Consider the following 23,540-nt stretch of genomic DNA (forward strand, 5'->3'; position numbering starts at 1 on the left):
TCAATGCATGCATGCAATCGATACGTATGATGAAGAACTGAATGTTGTACGACAGCTCAGATTCGACCATTTTCTATCTATCGCTTGCCAATCTACCCTATAACATGAAACTTGGTCGTTCCCTTTCGCATGCTGAAGCTTCGACCCCTGTCTATTCTCTATCAATCTGCGTCTGTCTCGTTGAGAGCCTGAGCAGCCTCCAACTCTGCCGTGAACTTCTTAACCGTTTTTGCATCCGTCCATGCAATCCTCGTTTCGTAATACTTGGGCACACTGTACAAGAACCAGAAGGCGACCCACAAGTACCCAATCGCATACTCCGCGCGATTCAACCATCTCGTATCCGCCCTGAACCCTAACCACCTCCGCACCTTGCTCCAGTGAGTCGCCACACCCCACTCGAAGATCATAGGTAGCATCTGCGCAACGTACCAACAGGCAATACCCCAACAATCGCCCCAGGGAGCCTGCTGCCACCGCACGAGCGAATGCATGAGCCCGGAACCAAGGAAGACGAGCGTGTTTTCGATCAATCGGGTTGAGTCCGCAAGCTTCATACCCAGCCAGCCCCGCGTCATACATTTGACATGGCCTGAGAAGGAGTGATAGACATAGTTGTGCCAATGCTTACCCCAGTACTGTCTCACCGACCACGCGTTACTAAACGGACCAAAGAGAGCTGTAGACCACTCCTCCGGTCCGTCGAGCCCCGAACCGACGTAGAAGATGGCGAACATACTGTGATAGCCTTCGTACTGCCACAAGGATACTACGCACCAGTCAAATGTGAACTCTAAGCGCCAGAATAGCTCTTGGTAATTCACAGACAGTGCGAAGCACTGGAAATAAGATGCAAGCTCCGGTGTCATGTATACGGTGGGGGGTTCAACGAGGGGAGAGTATGATGTTTCGTAGAGATTATATACGTATCCAAGGCCATAGTAAAAGAGTCCCTTGAGGATATGGTAGCTGACGAATCCCCAGCGCGAGTAGCCGTGGCGGTGTCCCATCGGCAGCGCAACACCCTGCTGAACACGAGTGCTTGACATGACAGGTTCGTCGGTCTTCTTGTCAGTCTCCGTGTACTGCTCTTCCCCTGCCTTTTCCATTGTTGCTGAAATCTCATCGGGGTTTCTCGGTATGTGGTGTCTTTGTTGCTGTTGGAGAACCTGTGTATGATTCCGATCAAAAAGTACCTTGTATCCCTGTCTGACTTTCTCTTTCGTTTGTTCCCACTCTCCCATATCATGTTTCTCTTCTGATAGAACTGGCGCAAATTCCACGACACAGATCTCGTAGCTCATGTGCGCGAACCATATCAGACATGTCCGCGCAAAAGTGTCGACTAAGTTGTAGTTCGGGCAGAGTTGGTCCGAGTACCGGAATGCGTACCATGTTGGTATTGCGAGGATGAGGATGGAGAGTCTGCGGTAGAGGCGCGTAGGTGGCGGGAAAGAGAGGATATAGAGGGCGTATAATACGGCAGTGGTGAAGCATAGCACGGGTGTGATACTGTTGGTGAGGTGCCAGTCTTCTTCGACATACTGGCCGGTCATGGTGCGAATATCTACGATCTGTTGTGCAGCCGTGAAGCTTTCCAGGGCGTCTGTAGTGGCGGGATGCTCAGGTGAGAAGATTGAGGTTTGGGCATTGCAAGTGGACATATTTAAATGCGTCTGCAATGTGGATTAGATTACAGGGAGATTTGGGCGCGAGATGTTCAACCACGGTTGATATGGTGGGGATGTTTAGTTGCGGTAATGAGGCATGTTTGTCCAATGTGCTTTCCACGTGAACGCTCTCGCTGATTTGTCCGCTAGATCTTGTGTACCAGGGCTATTGCGTATGTTCACTGACCCCGAATGCGGAGCGCATGACCTTGGAGCTCGAATCTAGATTCAAGTGAGTGAAACAAGATGATTCCATTTCATAACGCGGCAGTTCACCGACTTCCAGCATTTACAGACTTACTATCCTGAATCGCAACTTTTTTTGGCACTATTGTGATATTCACACTGTACAGCCGTTCTGCGAGCCAGGTGACAAACCCAACTGTGTCATCTTTACGTGCAGCCCAGATGATTATGGAGACCACCTTTCGTTGTCATGCTTGCGCGGCTCGCGACGAGACAGGTCTTCCAATTCAAATCGTGGTAGTTCGTATGTATGGGAGGACTGGTAGATCATCAAACCGAAGTGAGCCTCTAGTAAGGACCCCGTTTTCATTTTCTGTTAAGTCAACATCTCAAAGCCCAAAAAGCCGAAGCGCTTCGTGGATATTGCTATCAGGCTGGCGACGAGCATGTAGGTATTCCTCCGAGAGGCACAGTGAATATGTTTAGACGACATCGTACTGAGGAATTTGCCTGTTTAGCTAAAATAGAGTTGAAGCTGTAGTCGAAGAGATTGAGAAGAACTAAGATGTCGGTGTAATGATTCAGCGGTTATTTTGTCTAAACTACTGATAGGCCGGAAGGGATCGGGAGATGGAGGAATATACTTGCTATGAGACAGTAATATGGGATTCATTCATTATGCTTTGGGTGTCAGGGTTTTTCAGTCAGTCGGTCACATGATAAGTGCACAAGAGTTCCGCCTATGTTCTGCATCAACAGAAAATAGACCATGGACCGAGTTGCTAGAATACAGACTTGTTCCTTACCGTATGCGTCTTTTGTGAAGATTTCATCGAGTCGGTAATGTGACATGACATGCTTTATTCAGCCTGTTACTCAAGCACCACTCATTCGAAGCTGAACGCAGATCATGCTTCTTGGCTTGTCACAGTCGGATGTCTTGGCAAAAAGCGGCCAGACTAAAAGAAAGCGATAGAAAAGAAAGACTGCATACAAGGTTTCACACAAGACGTGTTCAATTATTTTGGCTACTGATACGGGATCTGCCGAAAAAGAAACAAGCAAAATGATCCCGTGCGGCTCTCTGAAAGTCCGTGGTGTATTGTTGAGATAAGACAAGTTGCCGTTCAACCGTACCGACGGGCTTAGGTGGTCGAGTACTAGGCTATGCCCAGCCACGAAGTTGTGGCGCGTGACGTTTCGAAACCAGTTCCAAGTTGTGGCGCATAAAGGCTACGTGGCCGTGCAGTGTCGCATCCATAGGATCGGCTATATGCACAGCATGGTGTGACGCGGGTGCTGCCGTTGCTTGTGGACGCCAAGGTTGGCTTGGGGTGTCATTGCAGCACCATGCAGCAACGCAATGCCTTGTTGCTACTGAGGTACCATGGCTGATACCTCAAGGCCTTCACATGCTGGCATACTTGTCGTGGCTAGATTTGACTTTCATGTCCAAGGCTGTCTCATGGAAGTTCCCTTCCACCCTCGACTTCCTTAGTTTCTTGACCTCAGCATCGTTCAGACGTCGGCCAATTTGGTCCTCCAGCTCCTTGCGACTAATCTTGACGTTTGCCTTCTCTTCCTTGCTCGCCTTGAGTCGCGGCTTGAAGCGGGCTTGCATGCGTATGCGGAAAGTGGTGTTGAAGCTTATGTGTTCTGCGTCGCCTCGTGGCTCTGGGGCTTTTCCGGTTGATTCGTCAATGGTCAGGAAGTTGTCGCGCGCAGTCTGTAGCGAGAATGCAGAGGGGTTGTCGGGTACAGGAATGACGACAAAGGTTTCTTCGGGGGAGATGGCAGTTGCTGTTGCGCTTAGGACGCCGAACTTGTCACAGCTCAGATATCTACGACAAATGAGTCGCGTTGCTTCAGTATACTCCAAGCTTTCTTACCTTCCGTGATGGCCCTTCAGACTGAGCTGTTCGGTGCCAGCGACGCGATTCGCAACGAAGACCTGGCGCACATCATGCGGTTCAGCCGTCGCGACGTCGCCCTCGACTATGTTCTCGAGTTCGCTTGCAAAGACTTTTCCATTCGCGTCGCATGCGAGACAGGTAGTCGGTGTATCGGTAGGCAGCACAATGACGATTGGCCCTGAGATGTCGCTGGGCGCATCCGCGCTCACCCAAGAGTCGTCACTCTCAGCTTCGGCAGGCGCGCTCGTGGTGAGCTGCTTCGAGGGCTTCTCATCGACATCGTACGGGTCGGCAGCTTTTCTGCGCTTCTTGACTTTCTTGTCGCCTTTGAAGTGGAGTGCCTTGGGCATGGTGATGGCGCTGCGGTGGTGGTGGTTAGGCGTCGGAGTTGAGAGATCGGAGTTGGCCGAGGCTGAAGCGAATCAGGCAGGTGCAGTCGAGATTCGGATCAGACGAGACCAAACCCACACTACGAGATCACGATAAAAGTAGCAGTGCAGACTACGTAGGGAATAAGATCATCAATACCTGTATTCTGCTCGACGACTAAAATGGCCAACGCTAACGCTGCAGTGAACCAGAGTGCTGTGGCCGTGGGTCTCGAGGCTCTGAAGAATAGTGAGTGCCATTAGCATGACCGTACCCGATACTGGCTGATGGCTCTGTAGATGATGTAGATTTTTCGCTACTTGAAGATGCGTTTGGGTCGTCTAGCTTGGGTATCATTGTTGTAAAAGATCTGCCTTCCAAGTTCCATGAGCTGCGGCATAAATTATTGTCATATGCTTCTGCTCTGGGAAACCTACCAGAAGACGAGTTAGGCAAGTGACATTCTCAAATACCACGGCCATAATGACACTAATAGCCCACTAGCCAAACTCGAATCGCCAGCATCCAAGTGGCTTGTTGGCTGGAGCTGTGGGAAAGAGACTCTCAAAGACGGCAGATATGATACCCTCAAGGGCTCATACTACGTCAACTGTGCCACTGGATTCGAAAAGCAGCAGAAGACATTCGCTGAAAAGTACCCGTCTTTCCCAGAATACACTGCGCCCAACGTCTGGCCGTCCCAAGAGCTTCTCCCAGGCTTCGAAGAAACTTTCCGCGAGCTATGTACTCTCATCATCGACATAGCCGCATTGGTTGCCCGTGCCTGCGACAAGTACGCCGAAGCCAATATTGATGGCTACCAGAAAGGTTATCTTGAGCACGTTGTCAAGACAAGTGTCTCGACTAAAGCCAGACTACTGCATTACTTCCCCAGTCCCTCATCTGCCCCCGGCACATCCAGCGGTGACGAGGACGACTGGTGTGCCACCCATCTCGATCATGGTTGTCTGACTGGTCTCACTTCGGCCATGTTTGTCGACGAAGCGGCCAGTCCACCAAAAACTGGTGCATCATTTACGCCTCTTCAAGAACTCGACCGCTCACCGGATCCCAAGGCGGGTCTCTACATTCACTCCCGTACCGGTACTGTCACCAAGGTCAGCATACCTCGCGACTGCCTCGCTTTCCAGACTGGCGAAGCACTGGAAATTATCACAAAGGGCAAATTCAAAGCCGTGCCCCATTTTGTGAGAGGCGCTGCAGCTGGAGGAAAAGTAGCGAGGAATACATTGGCAGTGTTTACGCAGCCGAATTTGTGGGAGAAGGTTGACGAGAAGAGGGACTTTGCTGCTTTCGCCAAGGAGATTGTTGAGAAGAACCACTAGGGCTGAAGCAGTCATGGTGTAGCGAATACACTCCCAGTCAGTAAATAGACGACATGTATAATGACATCACGCATCTCACCCAACAATTTTACACGCCGCCAAGCTCCCGAGTGTTCCTGCCCAAGGTACCCGGGACCTGAGTCGACGGAGAAAATCCAATGGCGCATACATGCTGACAGATGGCATTCTGGGGTCGCTACAACTCCATGTTAGGACAGCCAGCTGTGGCTTCGTAACGATGCCGGCGCTAGAATGATTATCCACGAAGAGCCTCATTTCGGCTCCTAATCTACGCATGATACAACGCGTCGTCCCATACGCACTTCTCTGTCGTCGAAGCGCGCTAGGACGTTGCGGTGATACGCGCTACACACATTGCGCGGCCTCCAAAGTTGAAACACACAAAACAGCGGCTGTCATCTAATCTACGCCGACGATCCCACCCACTGTCAACCACCAGCCAAACGTGGAGGGTGGGTAATGAGATCCGAGGACGCGCTGCTTTAGCTTCTAATGTTGCGCCACCCGTCCAAGGTTGTTTTTTTGTTGCCATGGGTAGAATGCATCATCTGCGCAACCTCAGGCAAGCATCCGCCCCCTTCGCCACAGCGGTGCCAACACAATCTATATATTTGTTTTCTTGAGTGCAGTGCCGACCTCCCGGTTGGCGCAGCCACTACCACCGCCACAGCGAATTGTCCATGCAGCGGCTTGTTGCCAAGAAACAGAAGGCCTGAAACCGGTGGGGAACATTCCCATCCATCGACGAATATTACGCGGCCACCCATGCTGGCTCGGCGCTTGTTCCCCCTTTCAGCCCCGAAACCAATTAGACAGCCACAAATCCCTATTCCTTCTCGACGCATCTCTATCATGCCAAGAGAGCCTATCCGAGATGCCGTCTTCGCATGGGGGAACTTGCTTGCACCCTTGCAATGCACTTAACCTCCTTCTTGGTTCGATCCTACCCACACCAATACAGTCTCTATAGCTGTCACTGTCGCTCATTTTTCTTCCCTCTCTTGCTTTCCTGCATTCGCTGAGCGTTCTTATACATCATCACTTGGGGCCTGTATATCCCATCATCAGTCGTTAAGTCGTCTGCATGCGTATGTCTTTCCTAGCAAAGGCCCCGTTATCGCTCGCGCGCGCCACCATCTCGAGCCTTGCTACTCCTCTGGAACCCGCCACTGGTCCCGGAAAGATGGCTTCCAACAATCGCCAGAATGTTACCTGGGTTGAGGTATGTACCTATACTCTGGCTGGGCATGGGCGTCTACTAACTGTCAAAGGGTGTTCGCGGAGTCGCTTCATTCTGGGTTGTCGTAACACATTTATGTCGGGCTTGGGACTACAGCCTCTGGTCACCGCGTGACAACGAGAACGCAGCACCGCAACTACTGCAACTACCTTTCCTCCGATTACCATTCCAAGGCCGTATCGGTGTTACCATGTTTGCTTTTCTCACCGGTTACGTATGCGCCATCAAACCACTTCGACAGGCCAAATCTGGAAATGTTCCAGCTGCGCTGGAGACACTGGGCAAATCTGCTTTCCGTCGCCCACCGCGACTGATTATGCCTGCGACCATTGCTTTGGTCATTGCGTGGTTCTTTGCACAGTTGGGTGCTTTTGAAGTTGCACACCTTAGCGACTCCCACTGGTTCCGCCGCTCTGTCCCTACCAACATCGGTGGTCTTGACACGGAAATCCCACGGTTGATCAAGAACTTCCAGACGTCTTGGTCCGGTGCCAATAACGAATACGATGATCACCAGTGGGCTCTCTTGCCTCTACTGCAGGGTGCCTTCCTTATCTACGTTTTGCTCTTCGCCACTGTCTTCATGAAGTTCCGCATGCGCCTCTTTACCTGCATGGTCCTGTTCCTGTGGTACTGGATGCGCACCAGTCCTGAGAAGGGTATGTCTTGATAGTTCAGCTTTTGTACTTCATCGCTAACATCGCTAGAAACTTTCGAGTGCCAATTCCTCTACGGTGTCATCCTCTGCGACCTCGGCTCCGAGAAGAGCTTCCGCGAATTCGTCAACAGCCGCGTCAAGGCCCGCCGCATCGCGACCGCATTCCTCATTATCCTCGGCTGGTACGTGGCGTGCTACCCCGGAGAGCACTGGGAGTGGTCGGCTTGGTCTGTTCAGCTCAAGAATATTGGGGACTGGATTATTCCTCAGGGTGCAGCAAGCTATCCTAAGCGCTGGACTGCTATCGGATGGGATCTAATGGTCACCGGAATCTGGCTATCGCCTTCTCTGCAGAGCATGTTCTCGAACAAGCTCTTCATGTGGGTTGGCCGCAACAGTTTCGCCGTATACCTTACCCACGGAACGGTCATGAAGGTTGGCCTAGCACGCCTGATCTACGGATTCAGTACTGCACCGTACCACGTCGAGCAACCAAAGGACGGTCAGGGCGAAGCTATCCAGCACTACATCCCCAGGTCCACCAACTGGTTGGTCTGGGCCCTTGCTATCCCTATCTTCTTCGTCGTCGAATACACCATCGCCCACCTCTGGACCACATACGTCGACGCACAATGTGCGAAAGCGACCAAGTGGCTCGAGGACAAAATGTTCGAGAAGAACGAGGACGAGAAGCATGGTGTCGCAAGCATGGCTTAAATCGACATAACGCGCAAAATTACTAGCATCATCAATAGGAGTTACAGATGAGAACCTCCTGTTCGGTTTCCCTTGTTGTTGGGTTTCATTTTTGAGTTCACGATTTCCTTTGTTTAGGCTTATTTACATCTGCGGATACCAACATTCGTCGCATTTCATGGAGTTTTCGGTATGGGCAGCAACCAGCATAAAGCACAGAGCTTTCTTAGATGAGGGAAATGTTCTCGTGTCGCAATGACAAGATATGGACGGCACTGTATAGCGAAGCGAGTCAAAAGCTCAGCAGATTATCTAATTCAACAAATCATCAACTTAGTCTCAAATGCCTCGTGTTTTGTCATGTGTACTCCATGCTGTCTCCGATTCGGTCCTCATGACTTTGCGGTGAGAAATAAGTGTCTAGGGATCTTCGACGCTCAAATCTTGGCCGCCTCATTATGGGAAGTATCATCGCGAATACCAATCATGCGACACCCCCAAAACTAGAAAAGACCGAGAAATTGCGCCATCGCCCATCGTCCATCTCCCCCATCCGTTAGATATCGCTCCTTTAGGAACACCGCCATTCCCAATCTACCTCCTCCTTCCCACTTCCTTCATGACGATTCCCGGTGCGCATCCTGCAATGACGTACTTCCTGCAACAGACCCCATTCCTACAAGCATCCAGCCCACCCTAGTCGACCAAGAAATCCAGAAGGCATCACGAGCCACATGCAACAACTTCTTAAGCTTATTGCCAAGCTCGCAGCTAACTGCCGCTTAAAAGACTTTAGCCCCGAGAATCTCTTGGCGTCGTTGAACCGTGCTGTTATCCCCGTTGGCTGTGGTGGCTGGTGTGGTATGGTACGCCCAGCGGATGCAAGTGTGGATGTAGGTTACATGGGGTGGCAGTGTGCCGGCGATATGTGTGTGTGTGTGTATAGGGAGAAAGGGAAACGTTCGTGGCGCAAGTGTTCTTTGTTGTCCGCTGCGATTTGGAAGGTGTGGGGGCAGGAAGAGCACGGATTGATGGGGGCTGGGGTCTGGACGGACAAGGCCATGGGATGGGTCTTCTACCGACCGGTGAAGTCGACGGTTTTTTCGTGTGGAGACGTCATTGCGGACTCCGCTTCCGCCCAACACCAGAAATGCCTCTTTTCTGCCTCTTTCAGCCTCAGTCAGACTGTACCGAGACGTTGACGACTAGGTCTTGAATTCTCCAACACTTGTCGTTTCTTGTTACGCGTCGTTGCGACGAGCACGAATTTCGAGTACTTGACGAGTGATCTTCAGCTTGGTACCAGCTGCTCAGGCAGCTCTGACATGTACGGTCTGAATGAACAGTGAAGTCGAGCGAACACGTACTCACGTCTTCGCGAGGCAAACTCATATCGCGGACAATCTTGTTCTGCTCATTGCACCTCTCTTTTGCAAGGCGAGGACAAGACAAAAAGATACTCTCATATAGCGACTACAAAGTAGATATCCAGCATCAGAAAATATCGCACACACTCTATGCTATCACCGTGTCGGCCTGGCATAATGGAAGGAAGCGTGAAGCCAAGTTCTGGTAAGGAATCCACTGAATCGCGTTGGTATCGAGGGCCAGTGATAGTAAGGGTTATGAAAAACACCTATGGGCATTTTGCGTTGAGCTGTTGGGTGTGTATGTTAGCCTTTTGGGTATAGAGTACAAGTGTCTTGTAGGTCGGTTGCTGGCTTGATTTGCTCTGCTCTGCTCGTGTGATATGGTATGTATCGTGGATTGTGGTACGAGTGAATGGAGCGTCATGGCGAGGCTTTATACGCCTCTGCATAATTCGATGTAGTAGTGAAGGGGTGGGTGGTCTATATCGATGACTGAACGTGCAATATGCAATATTTCACAGAATGAATACAAGTTGTGCTTTCGACGAAGACTTACATAAATGACACTGGGTTCTTCGTCTGTACAGCCACGTCGTATTATCGTCAATAGCTACACACGAGGCATAGCTTTAAAAGCCACGTGTACTATTTCGTAAAAATCATGCGCATTCTACTTAAATATTTCCATTAATCACTTGATTTCCAAAGGGTTAGCATCAAAGCTCTGGGGTTGAGCGATGAATATAAGAACACGACCTCGAGATATTGGGTACTTGAAGAGATAACTAAGGGGAGTCGAAGAGAATACAAAGATCACGTCAAACTAACTCCATTTTCACAGCGGTTACACGAAGACAAGAAGAGCATCAAGGCATGAAGTCGATTTAATTCTATATCATTCGTATCATAGTAGCTTCACTTGCTTCCGCTGTTTGAATCAGCTCTGCCACCACTAGAACCTATCCATCATTTAAAGTACTACGAACCTTTCCTTCCCCCAAACTACTTTCTACTTCGGCGATGGTCAGAACTTCAGGATCATCCCCGTTGAAGCCCACCCATAATCCCGTCAGCCGCAACCACTCAGACCATACGATGACGGCCCTTGAGGTCCTCTCTCCGGCCATGGGCCCGATAACTGTGATTGAATACCGGGCAAAGGGCCTCGAGGGAAATCCTGTTGTTAAGCTCGATTGTTTTATGAAGGAGACATACGCGCTCCGAGTCCGTGTCATCATTCGAATTCGACACATCGTGCGTCTTCGTTGTTCTCGATATATGCGTCTGAGAGTTGTATGTCGCCGACCGAACGCTCGCCTTCCCATAGTTTGTTTCCTTCTTCAGGAAGGCCTTTGCTCTCAATTCGCAATTCCAGCCCCGCTATCTTCACAAATATGTACACGTGGCAATAGAGGGTATCAAGAGTATTCCTGACTTCATACCTGATCAAGGTTCCATGAGTAGGGCGGTAGAGAGGCTCTGAACGCCGTCCATGGTGACGACTTGGAGATGTCTTCTCGATTTATGTAGTACAATTGTGAGGGGTTGGCGATGAGAGGCCCCGAGGATGGCGTTCATCCGCAAGATGACACGAGTCGTTCGATGGTGGGGGAGGTGATGTAATGTGTGTGAAACCTGTATGGAATAATCTGCATAAAGCGAAGATGTCTACCATGGTACGTTAGACCTACATACTCTTTCAGCCGAACACACTTTGGTCCAATACCCTACTCTTACCAGCATCCAGCTCTTCTCTCAATCTACGCGTCTAACCCCCACAACCCTATTTAACCTACCCTCTACCCCTTCAAGTACTCCTCTTAAATCCTCAACATCCCTCCCAATATTCGACACCATACTCAATATCTCGCCCACCTCATGCGCCGTCCGTCTACCTTCCACTCTGCTCAACACTGTACTCAGGTCGATCACGTCGGCTTTGCGTCGTACCCATAGCCAGCGACGTTGAAGATCGCAGTTGGCGTATTCGAAGCCCAAACGATTGCTGTTGTGTAGATGGCTAGCTGAGGGTGAATCGTCGTCGGAGTGCGGTTGATACTGGGCCGAGTAGGGCGATTTCTCGGATGGGTAAGGTGATGATTGAGTAGACCATTGCGCCGGGTCTTGAGATTGATATTCAGGCTTGAGAAAAGGATGCTCGAGATCTCGGAACTTTTGGATGAGATCGCGGACGGTAACACGCATCACACTCAACGCTTCTTCTTCGCTGCTTGATCTCATACTCTGCATGTCGCGGTCGAAATGCATTGTTCCTCTCTTGCTACCTCCTCTTCCTCGTCTGCTTCTCTTTCGACCTCCATTACCATGCCTCCCACCGCCATAACCGCCGTTGTACTCTTCAGAGTCACTTGGAGCACCAGGACCGTGGCTGCGATCTCTCCTTACATCCCTCAGTCTTTTTTTCACTCTTCTCAAATGCCTTCTTTCTTCCAACAGACCCTGTTTCAGACTCGACAGAGTGTCTTTGAGCTCCTCTGGTGCAGCATGAAAGGTCATGAGATTTGACCAGGAGACTTTTAGTAACGTAGCAAGCGTGAAGGTAAACGAGACAAAGCCGATAATCGTCGATACCATGGACAATGGTGAGAATGCTGTGTGGGATACTGTGATACCCATCTCGTAGTCTGTGTCACTTGAGCGATGCGAGGCGATTGAATGTGCCCAGGTGCTAGTGTTCGACCAGTCTAGTCCTGTACGAATCGATGTTGTGGTGTCTCTGCAAGCATTCGACAAACCGGGCCAATGGGCGCTCACGAACACCAACAAACTAATGTTTGTCGCGTCCCGAGTTTACGGAAATGTCGGCAGCATGTGTTGTTTACGTCTCCAGGACATAGCTCTTGCACGGAGTCATTTCCAAACGTCATGACTTGATCATGTCCCTTGCCAACGGTTGCTAGCGCCGACTCGATCATTCGTAAGCGAGCGCGTTGATCTGCCGGCAAGTTGGTCAGCCTACCTATCTAGATACGAAGAAATTCGCTTTTTTTTCTTGCTGTACTAAATGCTAAACCGTGTCGTAAGGGCTTTCGCAGTCTCCTGTTCTGTTAGCCTCATAGTCACATATAGCTCATATGACAAGTGATGCAGAACTTCTTCTCATGGTTGACAGACTCGATCATAATGGCTTCTATTGTCCTCGCCATATTTCATACGAAAACAAGTGTTGGCCCGTAGCGATTAGCGAAGGCCCTGTTGAGAGTTGCGTTTCGGAGTGTCTATTTTCGCTTTTGCGAGACTACTCTTGAGAGTAGACGCGATGAGGTATCATACATATCTATGTTTACAGATGCTTAGAACTTGTAGACCTGGTCCTTGCTGTAACCAAGCTCCTTCAAGTATCCCTCAAGCTCGCCCTGGTCGCTTGGGCTCTTCTTGCCTCCGCTGATAGCCTTGTACATGCCTGGTGGTCCACAGACAAACAGCTTGATCTTATCACCCTCCTTGGGCTCAGGTAGAACAGTCTTCAGGAGCTCCTTGGTGACATATCCCTTGCCGCCTTGCCATGACTCAGGTGGGTTGTCCAAAACGTAGAAAGCGCGGAAGCGCTGGGGGTATGTGTTCTCCAACTCTTCCCACTCCCGCTTCAATAGAATGTCCTCTTCTGAGACGTTACCGTAGACGAGCGTAACCTTGGTCTTGTCCTCGGGATTGCGGAAGATGTGTCGCGCCGTTTGCCACATGGGTGTGATACCGGTGCCACCAGCGATCAGGGCAATGTGTTCGTGCATGTTAGGCTGCAGAAGGGAAATTCGACATTAGTGTTTGTCTCACAACTGGGGCGCCTGGGGGACTCATACCTTCCATTGGAACTTGGGGATGGGACCCTTGATATCTAGCCGTTGACCTGGCTCCATGTTGTGCATGTGCTCAGACATAGGGCCGTTGGGATAGGCCTTGATGATGAAGTCGACGGAACCCTTCTGGTCTACGTCGCTGATCGGTGTATATGGTCGGATAACTGGCTTCTGCATCTCGGGGCCCTTGTATTTGGTAATTACAGCGGCTGTGCAAAGTCAGTACGTGCTCTCCTTGGCATTTACTGTTGCTTAACATACAGGCGACGGGCAAGCCGCTCTCCATGTCCTCCTCAGGCAGCTTGAACCGGAGCTTCTTGGTGTTGTGGTTGACAATCTCGGTGTTCTCCAGCACAAGCGATACGAAGCCCTGGTCGCCGCCAGTGAAAGCCTTCTTGCCTGAGCCACCGGTGGAAGCGGGAATCTTCTTGGCTTCTTCTGAAGGCGGCGCATTGCCTAGCTGCCCTGACGGCGCATCGCCGCCCCTCATGTAAAGGTAGGCACCAGCGAGACCAGCAGCACCGATACCCGTGTAGAGAATGCCATTATTGCCACCGCTCTTGGGCGCCTCAGATGCGTAACGGCGGACTTGCTATCTCTTGTCAGTACTCTACACAGAGACTGGGAAGATTTGTCATGTCGCATTCGATGGGAATGTGGGCGCATACCTGGTGCAGCGTCCTGGCCGGGCGGAATATCTGTCTTGCAAACATGGCGAGACGAATTGATGGGATGAAGAGGGGACGGAAGAAGAATTGAGGTGTTTAGAGAAGAATAAACGTTATCCAGGTGCTAAGGCGGGAGCTCATTGTAAGCTAGCGCCAAGCAGTAAACGTCATCGCTCTTTTGCCGACCAGTCCGAACTTAACACCATCGCCGGCATCTCCGTTTCATCACATCGGCTTCTAGCGCATGCTCAACGGCATTGGGATACTATATGTTATACTGGTCATATTTACATTAGCCTCGCTGGGCCTTTAGCGGATACGCACAAATGATGCCCTGAGTACTCGAACAGCCACCGCGGAGTTCCGAACCGAGACGGCCCGTACCAAGATTAACCAGCAACATGAGGATTTCGTCACTCTAGCACCATAACAACTGGACCCAATGTACAGTACTAAGCTTTGCCTATATATCCGTATAGGTGCCGTGTACACCAACTATTCTCGTAACATGCTTAACGACGACGCTGCCCGCCGCCACCCACGAAACGATATGAAATAGAAGACGCGCAACACGTATACATATGATATGGTCAAGTCATATTCACTGATACTTATATCAACATCGCGTTCAACACGATGCACGTTTAGACTGAGCGACCTAACGTGCGTGAGGATCGTGCCAGAAGGGCCTGTGTCTGGTTGGGCAAATCCTATGGTATGGGGAAGTAGGGTGTTGTCGCGTTCATCTTGGATCAGCATGTATCGCCTACCCAGGACGTCGAAGTCAACGAAATCTCTATTTCCTTAGTGTCCACTAAGGTTGCTGACCATGAGCTAGCTGCTTACGTAGTCTACCTGAGCTTACACCGTCTGCCGCTGACTGTTCTGGACAACGCTCTTCCTGAGACTATGGGGACTGGGAGAAAGTGTATATATTGATACGTGATAGCAAAGGCGATAGGTGCTCATTGACACGGGTAGGGTCGGAGACCTAAGTGAATGGTGAAAAGCTCGGCCCAGCCATGTCGCATTGACTGTCACACTCACTTTTCTGACTGGCTTAGATTTCACGGAACAATTCTTCCTCCTTTCTATTTTCTAATCTCATCTAATACCGTCACTCAACTTTTCTTGATAGAGGTGGGTCTCAGACACATCTAGTGCTTGGTAAACGACTGGTCCTTCGCATACCATCGGATCTTTGAAGTAATTTACGCAAAATACTTACCTCCTGCTCGTAGACCGCTGCTCAATTTGTAACTTCAAGGAGAAACAAACACTTCTCCTGGTCGGCCGAGCCCGCGGCCGCTATCTCTACAGATAGATCCCAACCGCAGGAAAACTTACAACCCGCGATTCTCGACACGAGCTTCCATGGAGCGGCCGTGCCATCACAGCTACACTCAGGCACCCAATCTTTCACCCAGCTTATCACAATCTGTATGTGCTGTCTGCTTCACAGAAGCTCGCATTGCTGAAGTGAAAGCCGTGCAAGCTGCATTGACTCGCCGCGGTGGCATCTTCGGTTCCTCCAACGCGGGACCGGATTGGTGTTCGACTGATGGCGACGTCAAGAAGTGGATGAACCATAGGGATTGGACCCGACAGTGGAGGAGGACAAGGCTCGATTGTTGGAGACTTGTGGCGAAGTTGGAGAAGTTGCAGGATGAAAAATCTGACTTGGTAGAAGAGTGGGGAGTAGACGAGGCGTTGGATCTTTGGGAACGGGCAAAAGAGGAGTGCAGCCAAGTTCCTGGTTTCCAGCATGTGGAGGATTCCGCTTCGACCGCGGAAGAAGAGATGCCAAAGTCGCATAATACGCAGGCTGTCTCAGAGCCAGCACAGACTGAAGAAAATCCATCTAAAGGTGATTGGGAAACCGTCAAACGTAGATGGAAGAAAAGGTCTCAACCACTCAAAAGTTCGCACCAAGACGATTTCAAACAAGAAGATACCGGCAAGGTAACCCTAAAAGAGATGAAAGGAGTCACCAACAGGCTGAAAGATCTGGAATTCGCTTTGGGGAACCGTTTCGAGGCGCACGCTAAGGACAACAAATATACTTCAGCAGTTCTCATCGAACCGACGGAAAACCCGAGACGCATCCCCAGAGGCGAGGGAACACCGGTAGAGTCTGATTCTCTCCCAGAAACCGCGACTGGAAAACCTCGTTCAGCACTGAAGTGGAACTCGCTGTCCTCGCCTCACTTCCCCAAATCGGTCAGCATCGACGCACAAGCCGCAATCTTTCCACTGAATACCACCCCAACTACCACAACGCCGCACCATGAGCATACGATGGCAGAGAAGAGCCGTAGTCGGCTCTCTTTCAATCGCAACTCACGTTCTTACACGCCGTCATGTTGGGCGAGTCCGGAAGGATTCGAGAAAGATAATACTAGCCATTTTAGAGACGCTTGGGCGACTGTTGATCAGCTCCAAAAAAAAGTTTGCGGCATCGAGAGAAGACTCGGAAGAGAAAGATGAGGTGCTCACAGGAAATGCCGAGAAAGCCGCTGTTGATCAAGGGAAGGAAACTGAGAAGGGGGGAGAAGGCCAGAGCCAATTTCGCGATAGTTGGCGGGATCCTCGTCTTTTTTACATGAGAGACTGGTTCACGAAGGTACTTACTAGGGATGGCAATACGCCACCGCTGAGCCGTTCGCACCAGGAAGAATTGACATGGGATCTCAAAGAATGTAATAGGGCGTTGGCGCAAGCGGAGGGGGTGAAGGAATGGAGGGATGCAGAGAGTGAGCGATAAATGATATACGGGGTGCGTGTGAGGATGGCCACATGTCAAGCGGAAGGTAATACAGACCGAAGTATCGTATAGAACGCTATGGGTCTTATGAATGAGAAGATGAAGACGTAAAAAGAAGCGCGCATGTTCACTGCCAAAATCAGAAAGCAATCACATTCCTCATGACATGCAGAAGTGGAGTATGAGTATGAGCAAATATCGATATTTCTCCTACATGCTAGAGGTCTCACGTCGTTTCAATGCATCATACTATCTCATACATCAACTTCCATTCATTGGTGGCTCGTGAGATGTATAGAATCATTCTAGTCTTCACTCTTGATTGCGCCCAGTACCTAGTGCATGTATGCATATGCCGTTTCGCAACCAACGCCTGAACCTCCCTGGGGGTATATTCCGTATGCGTAATTGTACCAATAGACCCAAAACCCGTAATAAAGCAACAACACACATTAAATGCCGACATGCATACTAGTAACAATGCACCATGCGGAGACCCAGTAACACCATCGAGCCCAACTCTTGTATGCGTAACCGTCACGATAACCGTCGTCGTAGACGTATGCCCAAAATTGTTCTTGTCATCCAAATCTCCTAAATCGCAACGCAAGTCTTTCATACGCCGTATGGCTGTTCCCTCGGCCCAATGGGCACGTCGAGCGAAGCCTCGTCTGGTAGTTCTTTATTTCCGAACTTGCTTGCCAGCTCTTCGATCTTAGGTATTAGCTCGCCGATCCTGAACGGCTTGCTAACAACATCATCCATGCCTGCAGCAAGCAATGTTGCGATCTGTTCACTCCGCGCATTCGCCGTGACTGCGATAATAGGAACATGTCTCTTGAACTTGCCCTGCTGTTCAAGGGAGCGGATCTGCGAGGTGCATTGTAAACCATCCATGACTGGCATCTCTTTGTCCATAAGTACGACCGATATATCCTCCAGGGGAGATTGATGGGGCGAGGCCCAATAAGTAGACGATTTGAGCGCTTCAAGCGCTTCACCGCCGTGATTTGCAACAGTCGTTTGAATGCCGTGGTTTTGGAGCTGGCGCTGAAGGACTTTTTGGTTCACTGCAGCATGTCAGTAAGAGTACACTGATGGGGGAGACCTCAGGACATACCAAGGTTGTCCTCCACAATCAACACTTTGAGTTCCCTCTTCTTTGGCTTGGCCTTTGAGACAACGCTGTCTTTGCCAGGCACGGTGGCAAAGTCTTTGATCTTAGTCGCGATCTTGGATGGCAAAGGCAGTTCCTTTCTGCCCTTGTCTTTGGCATTCGATACTTCCCTTGACATTGATGGCGTTGGAAGTACTTCCAAGGCTTCTTGTGGCTCGCTGCTCCTCCGACACTTGACATAAAAGGCGAACGTACTGCCTTTGCCTGCTTCAGAGGAGACACCAATCTCTCCACCCTGGAGCTCCGTGAGCTCGCGAGATATGAACAGACCGAGGCCGGATCCACCGTACTGAACGTGTGTCCGCGGACTTGCCTGAGAAAAGCGTTGGAAAAGAAGCTTCTTCTCTTCTGGCGTAAGGCCTCGGCCCGTATCCCGGACTGCAAACTCCAAGAAGATCTCTTCACCATCGCCCCAGTCGGGTCCACAGGTTTGGTCAATTCTTTTGGCTCGCATGGGAAAGTAACTAACGGTGGGATGTTCGCTCGCCGACGGACGCACTCGCGATGCTGATAAAACGACTTTGATGGTCCTGGTCTCCTCGGTGGTAGTGAACTTGATTGCGTTGGTGGTGAGGTTGATGAGTACCTGAAGCACTCGTGAGGGATCAATCTTCACCCAATCAACGCCGAGCTTTGTGAACGAGTCGGTTAGGACAAACTCCATCTGAATGCCAGCTGTTTGCACCTCTCCTTCGAACATTTTCAATGCGCGTTGTACCACTTGTAAGGGTTGAGCGTCCACTGGTGTTACCATGAGCATTGCGCTGTCGAGCTTTGACAACGTCAAAACATCGTCGACGATACGCTTTTGATGCTGTGCGCATAAAGCAATTGTTTGCGCCGCATCGATCGAATCAGCCACAACACCCTCTTCGATGACGTTGGAGCCTGAAGCTCTGAAGTCACCTAGAATGGTGCTAATCTCGTCGGCGCACTGCAGAATAGCAGACAGAGGATCTTTGTGTGACGTTAGTATGTGTGCATAAGTGATTTGTACAGGAAAGCCCTACTTCTCATCTCGTGCGATGTTATGTCGATAAAGTTCTCCTGTTGTCGCTTGAGCTCTACAGCTTCCTCCATCTTCCGTTTTTGGAAACCTTCAGCCCATTTTTGAGGCGAGATGTTGGTGATGCTTCCGAAAACACTCTTGAGTTGCCCATCTTCATCCTTCTCAGGATACGCCTGGAACAGTACCCAAGTTTCACTCTTGTTGTGATTGCGGTCTTCCCAGGGCGCTTTGAAGCGGAATTCGATGTTGATAGGCGTCGTCTCATTTACTAGTTCCTTCCAATGTGCGAGGATGAGACCTTGATCCTCGTCCTTGACATAGTCAATCCACCTATCCGTCATCTCTGGTTCTCTTGGTACTCGCGCGATCTCGTACCACGTGTCGTTGCAGTAGGTTATCTTTCCAACGTGATCAGCGATGAATAGACCTGCCGGAGATAGCTCCGCCATTCGCGTAAATCTCGTCTCGCTTTCCCTGGCTTCTTGCGTACGTGCGGCAAGTTGTGTCGAAAGGTTATAACGATCCTCTGCTGCGAGTCGTGCTGCTCTCTGTCCCCTTCGAATCTCTTCTTCGAAAAGGACGACCGAGGCCAGGGATGTGGCTAGTTGACGACTCAATAGCTGAACAAAGAGGTTGTAGTCGTCGTCGTAAGGTCTTCGCGGGTTGATGCCCATGACTAAGAAGCCAAGTATGTTTTCACCTGTCGTGGGATGTATCGGGCAGATTACCACGTCTCTGCAGGGATCCCCAAAGCCTCGCCAGTCCAGTCCCTCCATCATGGCGTGCGGTAGGTCGCCTGAGCCGATACTAACAACCACGGGCTTGTCGGTCTTCATTACTTCCCGGAAAACTGGACCAAACCCTTCCTGTCCTTCTTTCAAGTCGATGTGCTCAGGGGCAGCTTGATGACCAGCTGGGACACCGAGCGAGCCTTCAAGAAAACACTGTTTCGAGCCAAGCAAGCTGCTAGATTGTAAAGAAGACGAGTCACTATCATTCTCATCGTTTACGCTGTAGAGCATTACTACCGGGGTATCGAACTCGTTTTCCGTCAGTGCTATTAACACCTGGTCCCAGAAGCCCTTCACTTCCCGAGCGGTAGCAGTCCGTTCACCGACTTCGCGGAGCGTAAGCATGCGTCTTTCTGCGATCTTTCGTCGTGTCTTTTCGAAAGCCGGGTTGTATAGACCCATTACCGTACCGTCTTCGCCAACCATGGGGATGATGGACCACGAGAAGTACGTTTCTTCCAGAAAGCCGCTGCGTTTCATAAACAAGCAATCGTCGTCCTTCATGGTCGCTTGCCCAGTGAGACGTGCGTTTGCAAATACTCCCTTGACTTCATTCCATATCTCCGCCCAAGCTACTTTGTAACTCTGGCCCATTAGCGCGGGGTGTTTTTGCCCTGCGAGTCCTAGTCCAGGTGTTAATGCATGTCAATATACTGGCGAAGGCGAACGTACCAATATAGGCTTCATTGTAAATTGCCACAAGTTCTTCGCCCCAGTACATAGCGGCCGGGTGAGGACTTGCCCTGATTATCATTAGCATTGACCTACCAGGAAGTGCGCATATGACTGATCAACCCACATTATAAGATTACACATAGCGCGAAGGTCATTGGACCAGTATTCGATCGGACCTAGAGGTGTGCTTGCCCAATCGATTGAGCGCGCAAACTGGATGTGCCTGGGGAGAGAGGGTGATATTGCTAGTCTGGTCCAGTCGAAGAAGCCCATGTCGTGGTTTTCATCCCGGTGAGCGTTGGTTTCCCTATGGAACGGGTCAACATCGCCTGTAGTGTGAGCTCGCAATACGCACTCGTTCGCAAAGGAAGAGGATTCTTCCAATGACGACATATCTATCTGAGATGGCCTTGGGATCATGCCATTGCCCTGATTGACAAATCTTTTCCGAACTGGTTCAGGTTGGGGCGCGGAGATTGGGGGTGTTGGTTCGCCCAGAGGATTACTAGGAATAGTGCTGCCGAAGTAATCTTGTGCTTCACCCTGATCTGCCGAAGATGAAGCGGTATCGCCATTGATCCCAGAATCAAGACCCGCAGACGAAGTCGAAGGTATAGCGAAGTCGTTGGGACCATCTGTAGCAGGCAAAACTATCGCAGGGGCGGAGACGGTACCAGAGACGACGCGCAGTCGTTTCCGGAGAGTGTAACATGTCCATACAATGCCACCATGTTCTACCGGAGAAGGATTCGCTTCGGAGGAATCGCCCTGGACCCCAGTGCTCAGCAGCCACCCTCGGAATTGTTGTGTCGCATGCACCATATCATGATCAGACGGAGAGCCAGCCGGCTTCCCTGCTACCAGCTCCCAAGTGGATGAGTTGGATCGAAGGGCGTTGTTGGAGAAGAGTATCTGCAACCGGGAAGATTCGGGCATGTAGTTTGCGAAATCGCCCGTATCAACGATGAAAGTTGGTCGCTCATCCTGCTCGAGCAGTTCGACTATGCCGATAGACCCCAGTATGCGCAACGGATCACTCTTCTCTCGCGAATCAGGTGATGCTGTAGGCGCCACGCTTGAACGCTCTGAAGTGCGCCCACTGGCACCGCCTGGTGGTCCTGGGGGGCTGAGACCGCTAAATGTCCCCCTTGCCAGTGTGACGGTCTTGATGCCACTGTCCTCGCGTGTCTTACTGAGCATCCTTGCTGCTGCCTCGCTACTCGAGAAGCGTGCGGGCAATTGCGGTCGGGTGTTTCGCGAGGAGAAGAAGAGAGGAGAGGTCGGTTGGCCGTCGAGGCGAAATTGCGCACTCCTGGAGAAACTAAAACGGTCGAGGGAATATCGCGAACGCGCGTGCGCTTTTCGGCGCTTGTGCAAGGGCTCGCTGGCGGGCTCTGTTGAGCGCAGAGATGCGGATGCGGGCGTGGAGTCGCTGAAAAGAGGAGGGCGCTTGATCCCAATCACAGTAGGTGGTGTTCGCACAGGCTGCTTCCCACTGTGTTTTCGACTGCTGTGCAGCGGCGCCGAGCCCGGCGGTTGATTCCAGTCGCGATGGTCAAGTGGCGACTTGGGCGTCCATGGGGGCTGTAGGATGGGGAAGTTGGATGATGTGTCGAGGACGATGGGCCGGTCTAGGGCGCCGGGTGTCGTAACGAGAGAGTCGTGGTGCAGGGCGATGTTCAGTCTCCGCTGTTCGGGCGTGGTGTCGTGGGGCGTCGATGTCGTGTCAGTACCTGTGAAGATTGAACGCGGCTCCCACATAGGAAGGCCAGGATGCGAGTCAACAGATAGGGCGAAAGCCGTTGATCGCGCCCACGAACGTCACGCTATGAACAAAGGTCGGTGTGGTGGAGCGTGGTCTCTAGATCTAGCATGCAGTCGCACCGCGCATGGGCCGAGTAGATGACACCAGTCGAATGGCCAGCGTTGCGCGCTAAGTATCTTGACACCGCGGCAGAATTCGAGGGATTTCGCGGGCTCGGCTCTGATCAAGGCGGTGGTGATGTAATGAGGTGACGATGACGATGGCAATGTAAGTTCGATGAGCGTCGTGTCCTTAGGGCATCATGAAGACGCTCTGCACGTTTGTTTTCAGCTCGCTCTCGCATTTGGTGGAGCGTACGGTAGGGTCAAGAGGATGCAGATCTCGCTTGTGTTCGTGCTTGGCCTCCCCTGCAACAAGTCGATCGCGGTCACGATCGGGTGGGCTGGAGCTGGAACAACTCGCGATGCTTTCCAGGCTATTTTGGGGCTGCATCGCATTCGAAACACGGCCATGACGCCGTACATGGCATTCTTCAAATGCCCATTCCATGCATTTCACGACTGGCATAATTTGCGCTGTGTACTGTTGGTGCGCTGCTGGTCCTCGAGTCGACCTCTAATGGAGCCGACGTCATGGTCTAGACCGCGAGGCTCAGACCAACTACAAGCATGCAATACCCGTGCATCAATTGATCAGTACCCCTATTCGTCCTGAATTAACCTAACTGTCAGTCACTTTCGGACTTTCCAGATATCGTGCGTCCTTTCGTTTACTATTCACGCTTAGGCAAACATTCCATAGATGCTCCGATTCCGCCTTCTCGTCCGGCTCAACCCTAGATCGGTGGCTCCTTCCCCGAGCTGGGTCCTGCTTCCTATCCATAATACACAAAAACAACGCCAAGCGTATCGTACCCTCCATTACCATCCACTCATCTGAGTGCAAAACGCGAAAGACCAAACAATCACGCAAGTACAGTACATGGCTAATCCTCGGCGTCTTTTGACCCAGGGCCAGCTTGCTACTTGAAGAGTTGCGTAATACCCACGTGCGCGTACCGTTCCGCCTCCGTGCCCGGGCCGATGAGATGTTCGAGATCGCGAGTCACGACCACGTGACAGCCTGTCAATCCACCTTGGTACCCGGGCATGCACGCATATTGTACCGAGTTGAGAGAAGACTGATTGAACGAAAACCCGGACGTCAGGAATCAGATCTGTGTCCATATGCTAATTGCGCGAAGATCACGAGGTTACTATAGAAGTATCCATGTAGTACCTCTCCCGGTCGCCGGACTCGTCCACGTATGAGGTATACCATTGGAGAAGGAAAGCCTTCAGCTTCATGGCCGACCGCGCCTGCAACGATACCTTTACGTGCGTGCGCAGTGGTGCAACATGTGTA

The 23,540-nt window shown here is 51.1% G+C and overlaps 7 protein-coding genes across 7 annotated transcripts; 3 read left to right on the forward strand and 4 right to left on the reverse strand.

Moving 5' to 3' along the window:
- Nucleotides 1-161: 161 nt before the first annotated feature.
- On the reverse strand, nt 162-1,664 carry ALTATR162_LOCUS7480 (uncharacterized protein; the record flags this gene model as incomplete). Its single annotated transcript, XM_043315108.1, has 1 exon — nt 162-1,664. The coding sequence occupies one exon, from the start codon at nt 1,662-1,664 to the stop codon at nt 162-164; it is 1,503 nt and encodes a 500-aa protein (XP_043171043.1).
- A 1,600-nt stretch (nt 1,665-3,264) lies between these two features.
- Nucleotides 3,265-4,119, reverse strand: ALTATR162_LOCUS7481 (uncharacterized protein; the record flags this gene model as incomplete). Its single annotated transcript, XM_043315109.1, has 2 exons — nt 3,265-3,697; nt 3,746-4,119. 2 exons carry the CDS (start codon nt 4,117-4,119, stop codon nt 3,265-3,267), a joined length of 807 nt encoding a protein of 268 aa, XP_043171044.1.
- A 201-nt stretch (nt 4,120-4,320) lies between these two features.
- On the forward strand, nt 4,321-5,484 carry ALTATR162_LOCUS7482 (uncharacterized protein; the record flags this gene model as incomplete). Its single annotated transcript, XM_043315110.1, has 3 exons — nt 4,321-4,387; nt 4,438-4,585; nt 4,635-5,484. The coding sequence occupies 3 exons, from the start codon at nt 4,321-4,323 to the stop codon at nt 5,482-5,484; spliced, it is 1,065 nt and encodes a 354-aa protein (XP_043171045.1).
- A 1,204-nt stretch (nt 5,485-6,688) lies between these two features.
- ALTATR162_LOCUS7483 (uncharacterized protein) lies at nt 6,689-8,120 on the forward strand (the record flags this gene model as incomplete). The annotated part of the gene is made up of 3 exons (XM_043315111.1): nt 6,689-6,727; nt 6,777-7,404; nt 7,453-8,120. 3 exons carry the CDS (start codon nt 6,689-6,691, stop codon nt 8,118-8,120), a joined length of 1,335 nt encoding a protein of 444 aa, XP_043171046.1.
- Nucleotides 8,121-12,783: 4,663 nt separating this feature from the next.
- On the reverse strand, nt 12,784-14,000 carry ALTATR162_LOCUS7484 (uncharacterized protein; the record flags this gene model as incomplete). The annotated part of the gene is made up of 4 exons (XM_043315112.1): nt 12,784-13,227; nt 13,291-13,496; nt 13,549-13,879; nt 13,956-14,000. The coding sequence occupies 4 exons, from the start codon at nt 13,998-14,000 to the stop codon at nt 12,784-12,786; spliced, it is 1,026 nt and encodes a 341-aa protein (XP_043171047.1).
- Nucleotides 14,001-15,329: 1,329 nt separating this feature from the next.
- On the forward strand, nt 15,330-16,719 carry ALTATR162_LOCUS7485 (uncharacterized protein; the record flags this gene model as incomplete). The annotated part of the gene is made up of 2 exons (XM_043315113.1): nt 15,330-16,269; nt 16,367-16,719. 2 exons carry the CDS (start codon nt 15,330-15,332, stop codon nt 16,717-16,719), a joined length of 1,293 nt encoding a protein of 430 aa, XP_043171048.1.
- Nucleotides 16,720-17,334: 615 nt separating this feature from the next.
- ALTATR162_LOCUS7486 (uncharacterized protein) lies at nt 17,335-22,132 on the reverse strand (the record flags this gene model as incomplete). The annotated part of the gene is made up of 5 exons (XM_043315114.1): nt 17,335-17,789; nt 17,840-18,853; nt 18,907-20,319; nt 20,369-20,439; nt 20,496-22,132. The coding sequence occupies 5 exons, from the start codon at nt 22,130-22,132 to the stop codon at nt 17,335-17,337; spliced, it is 4,590 nt and encodes a 1,529-aa protein (XP_043171049.1).
- Nucleotides 22,133-23,540: the final 1,408 nt, after the last annotated feature.

The sequence above is a fragment of the Alternaria atra genome (genome assembly GCF_907166805.1).
Source record: "Alternaria atra isolate CS162 genome assembly, contig: 28, whole genome shotgun sequence".
Taxonomy (NCBI): Eukaryota; Fungi; Ascomycota; class Dothideomycetes; order Pleosporales; family Pleosporaceae; genus Alternaria; species Alternaria atra.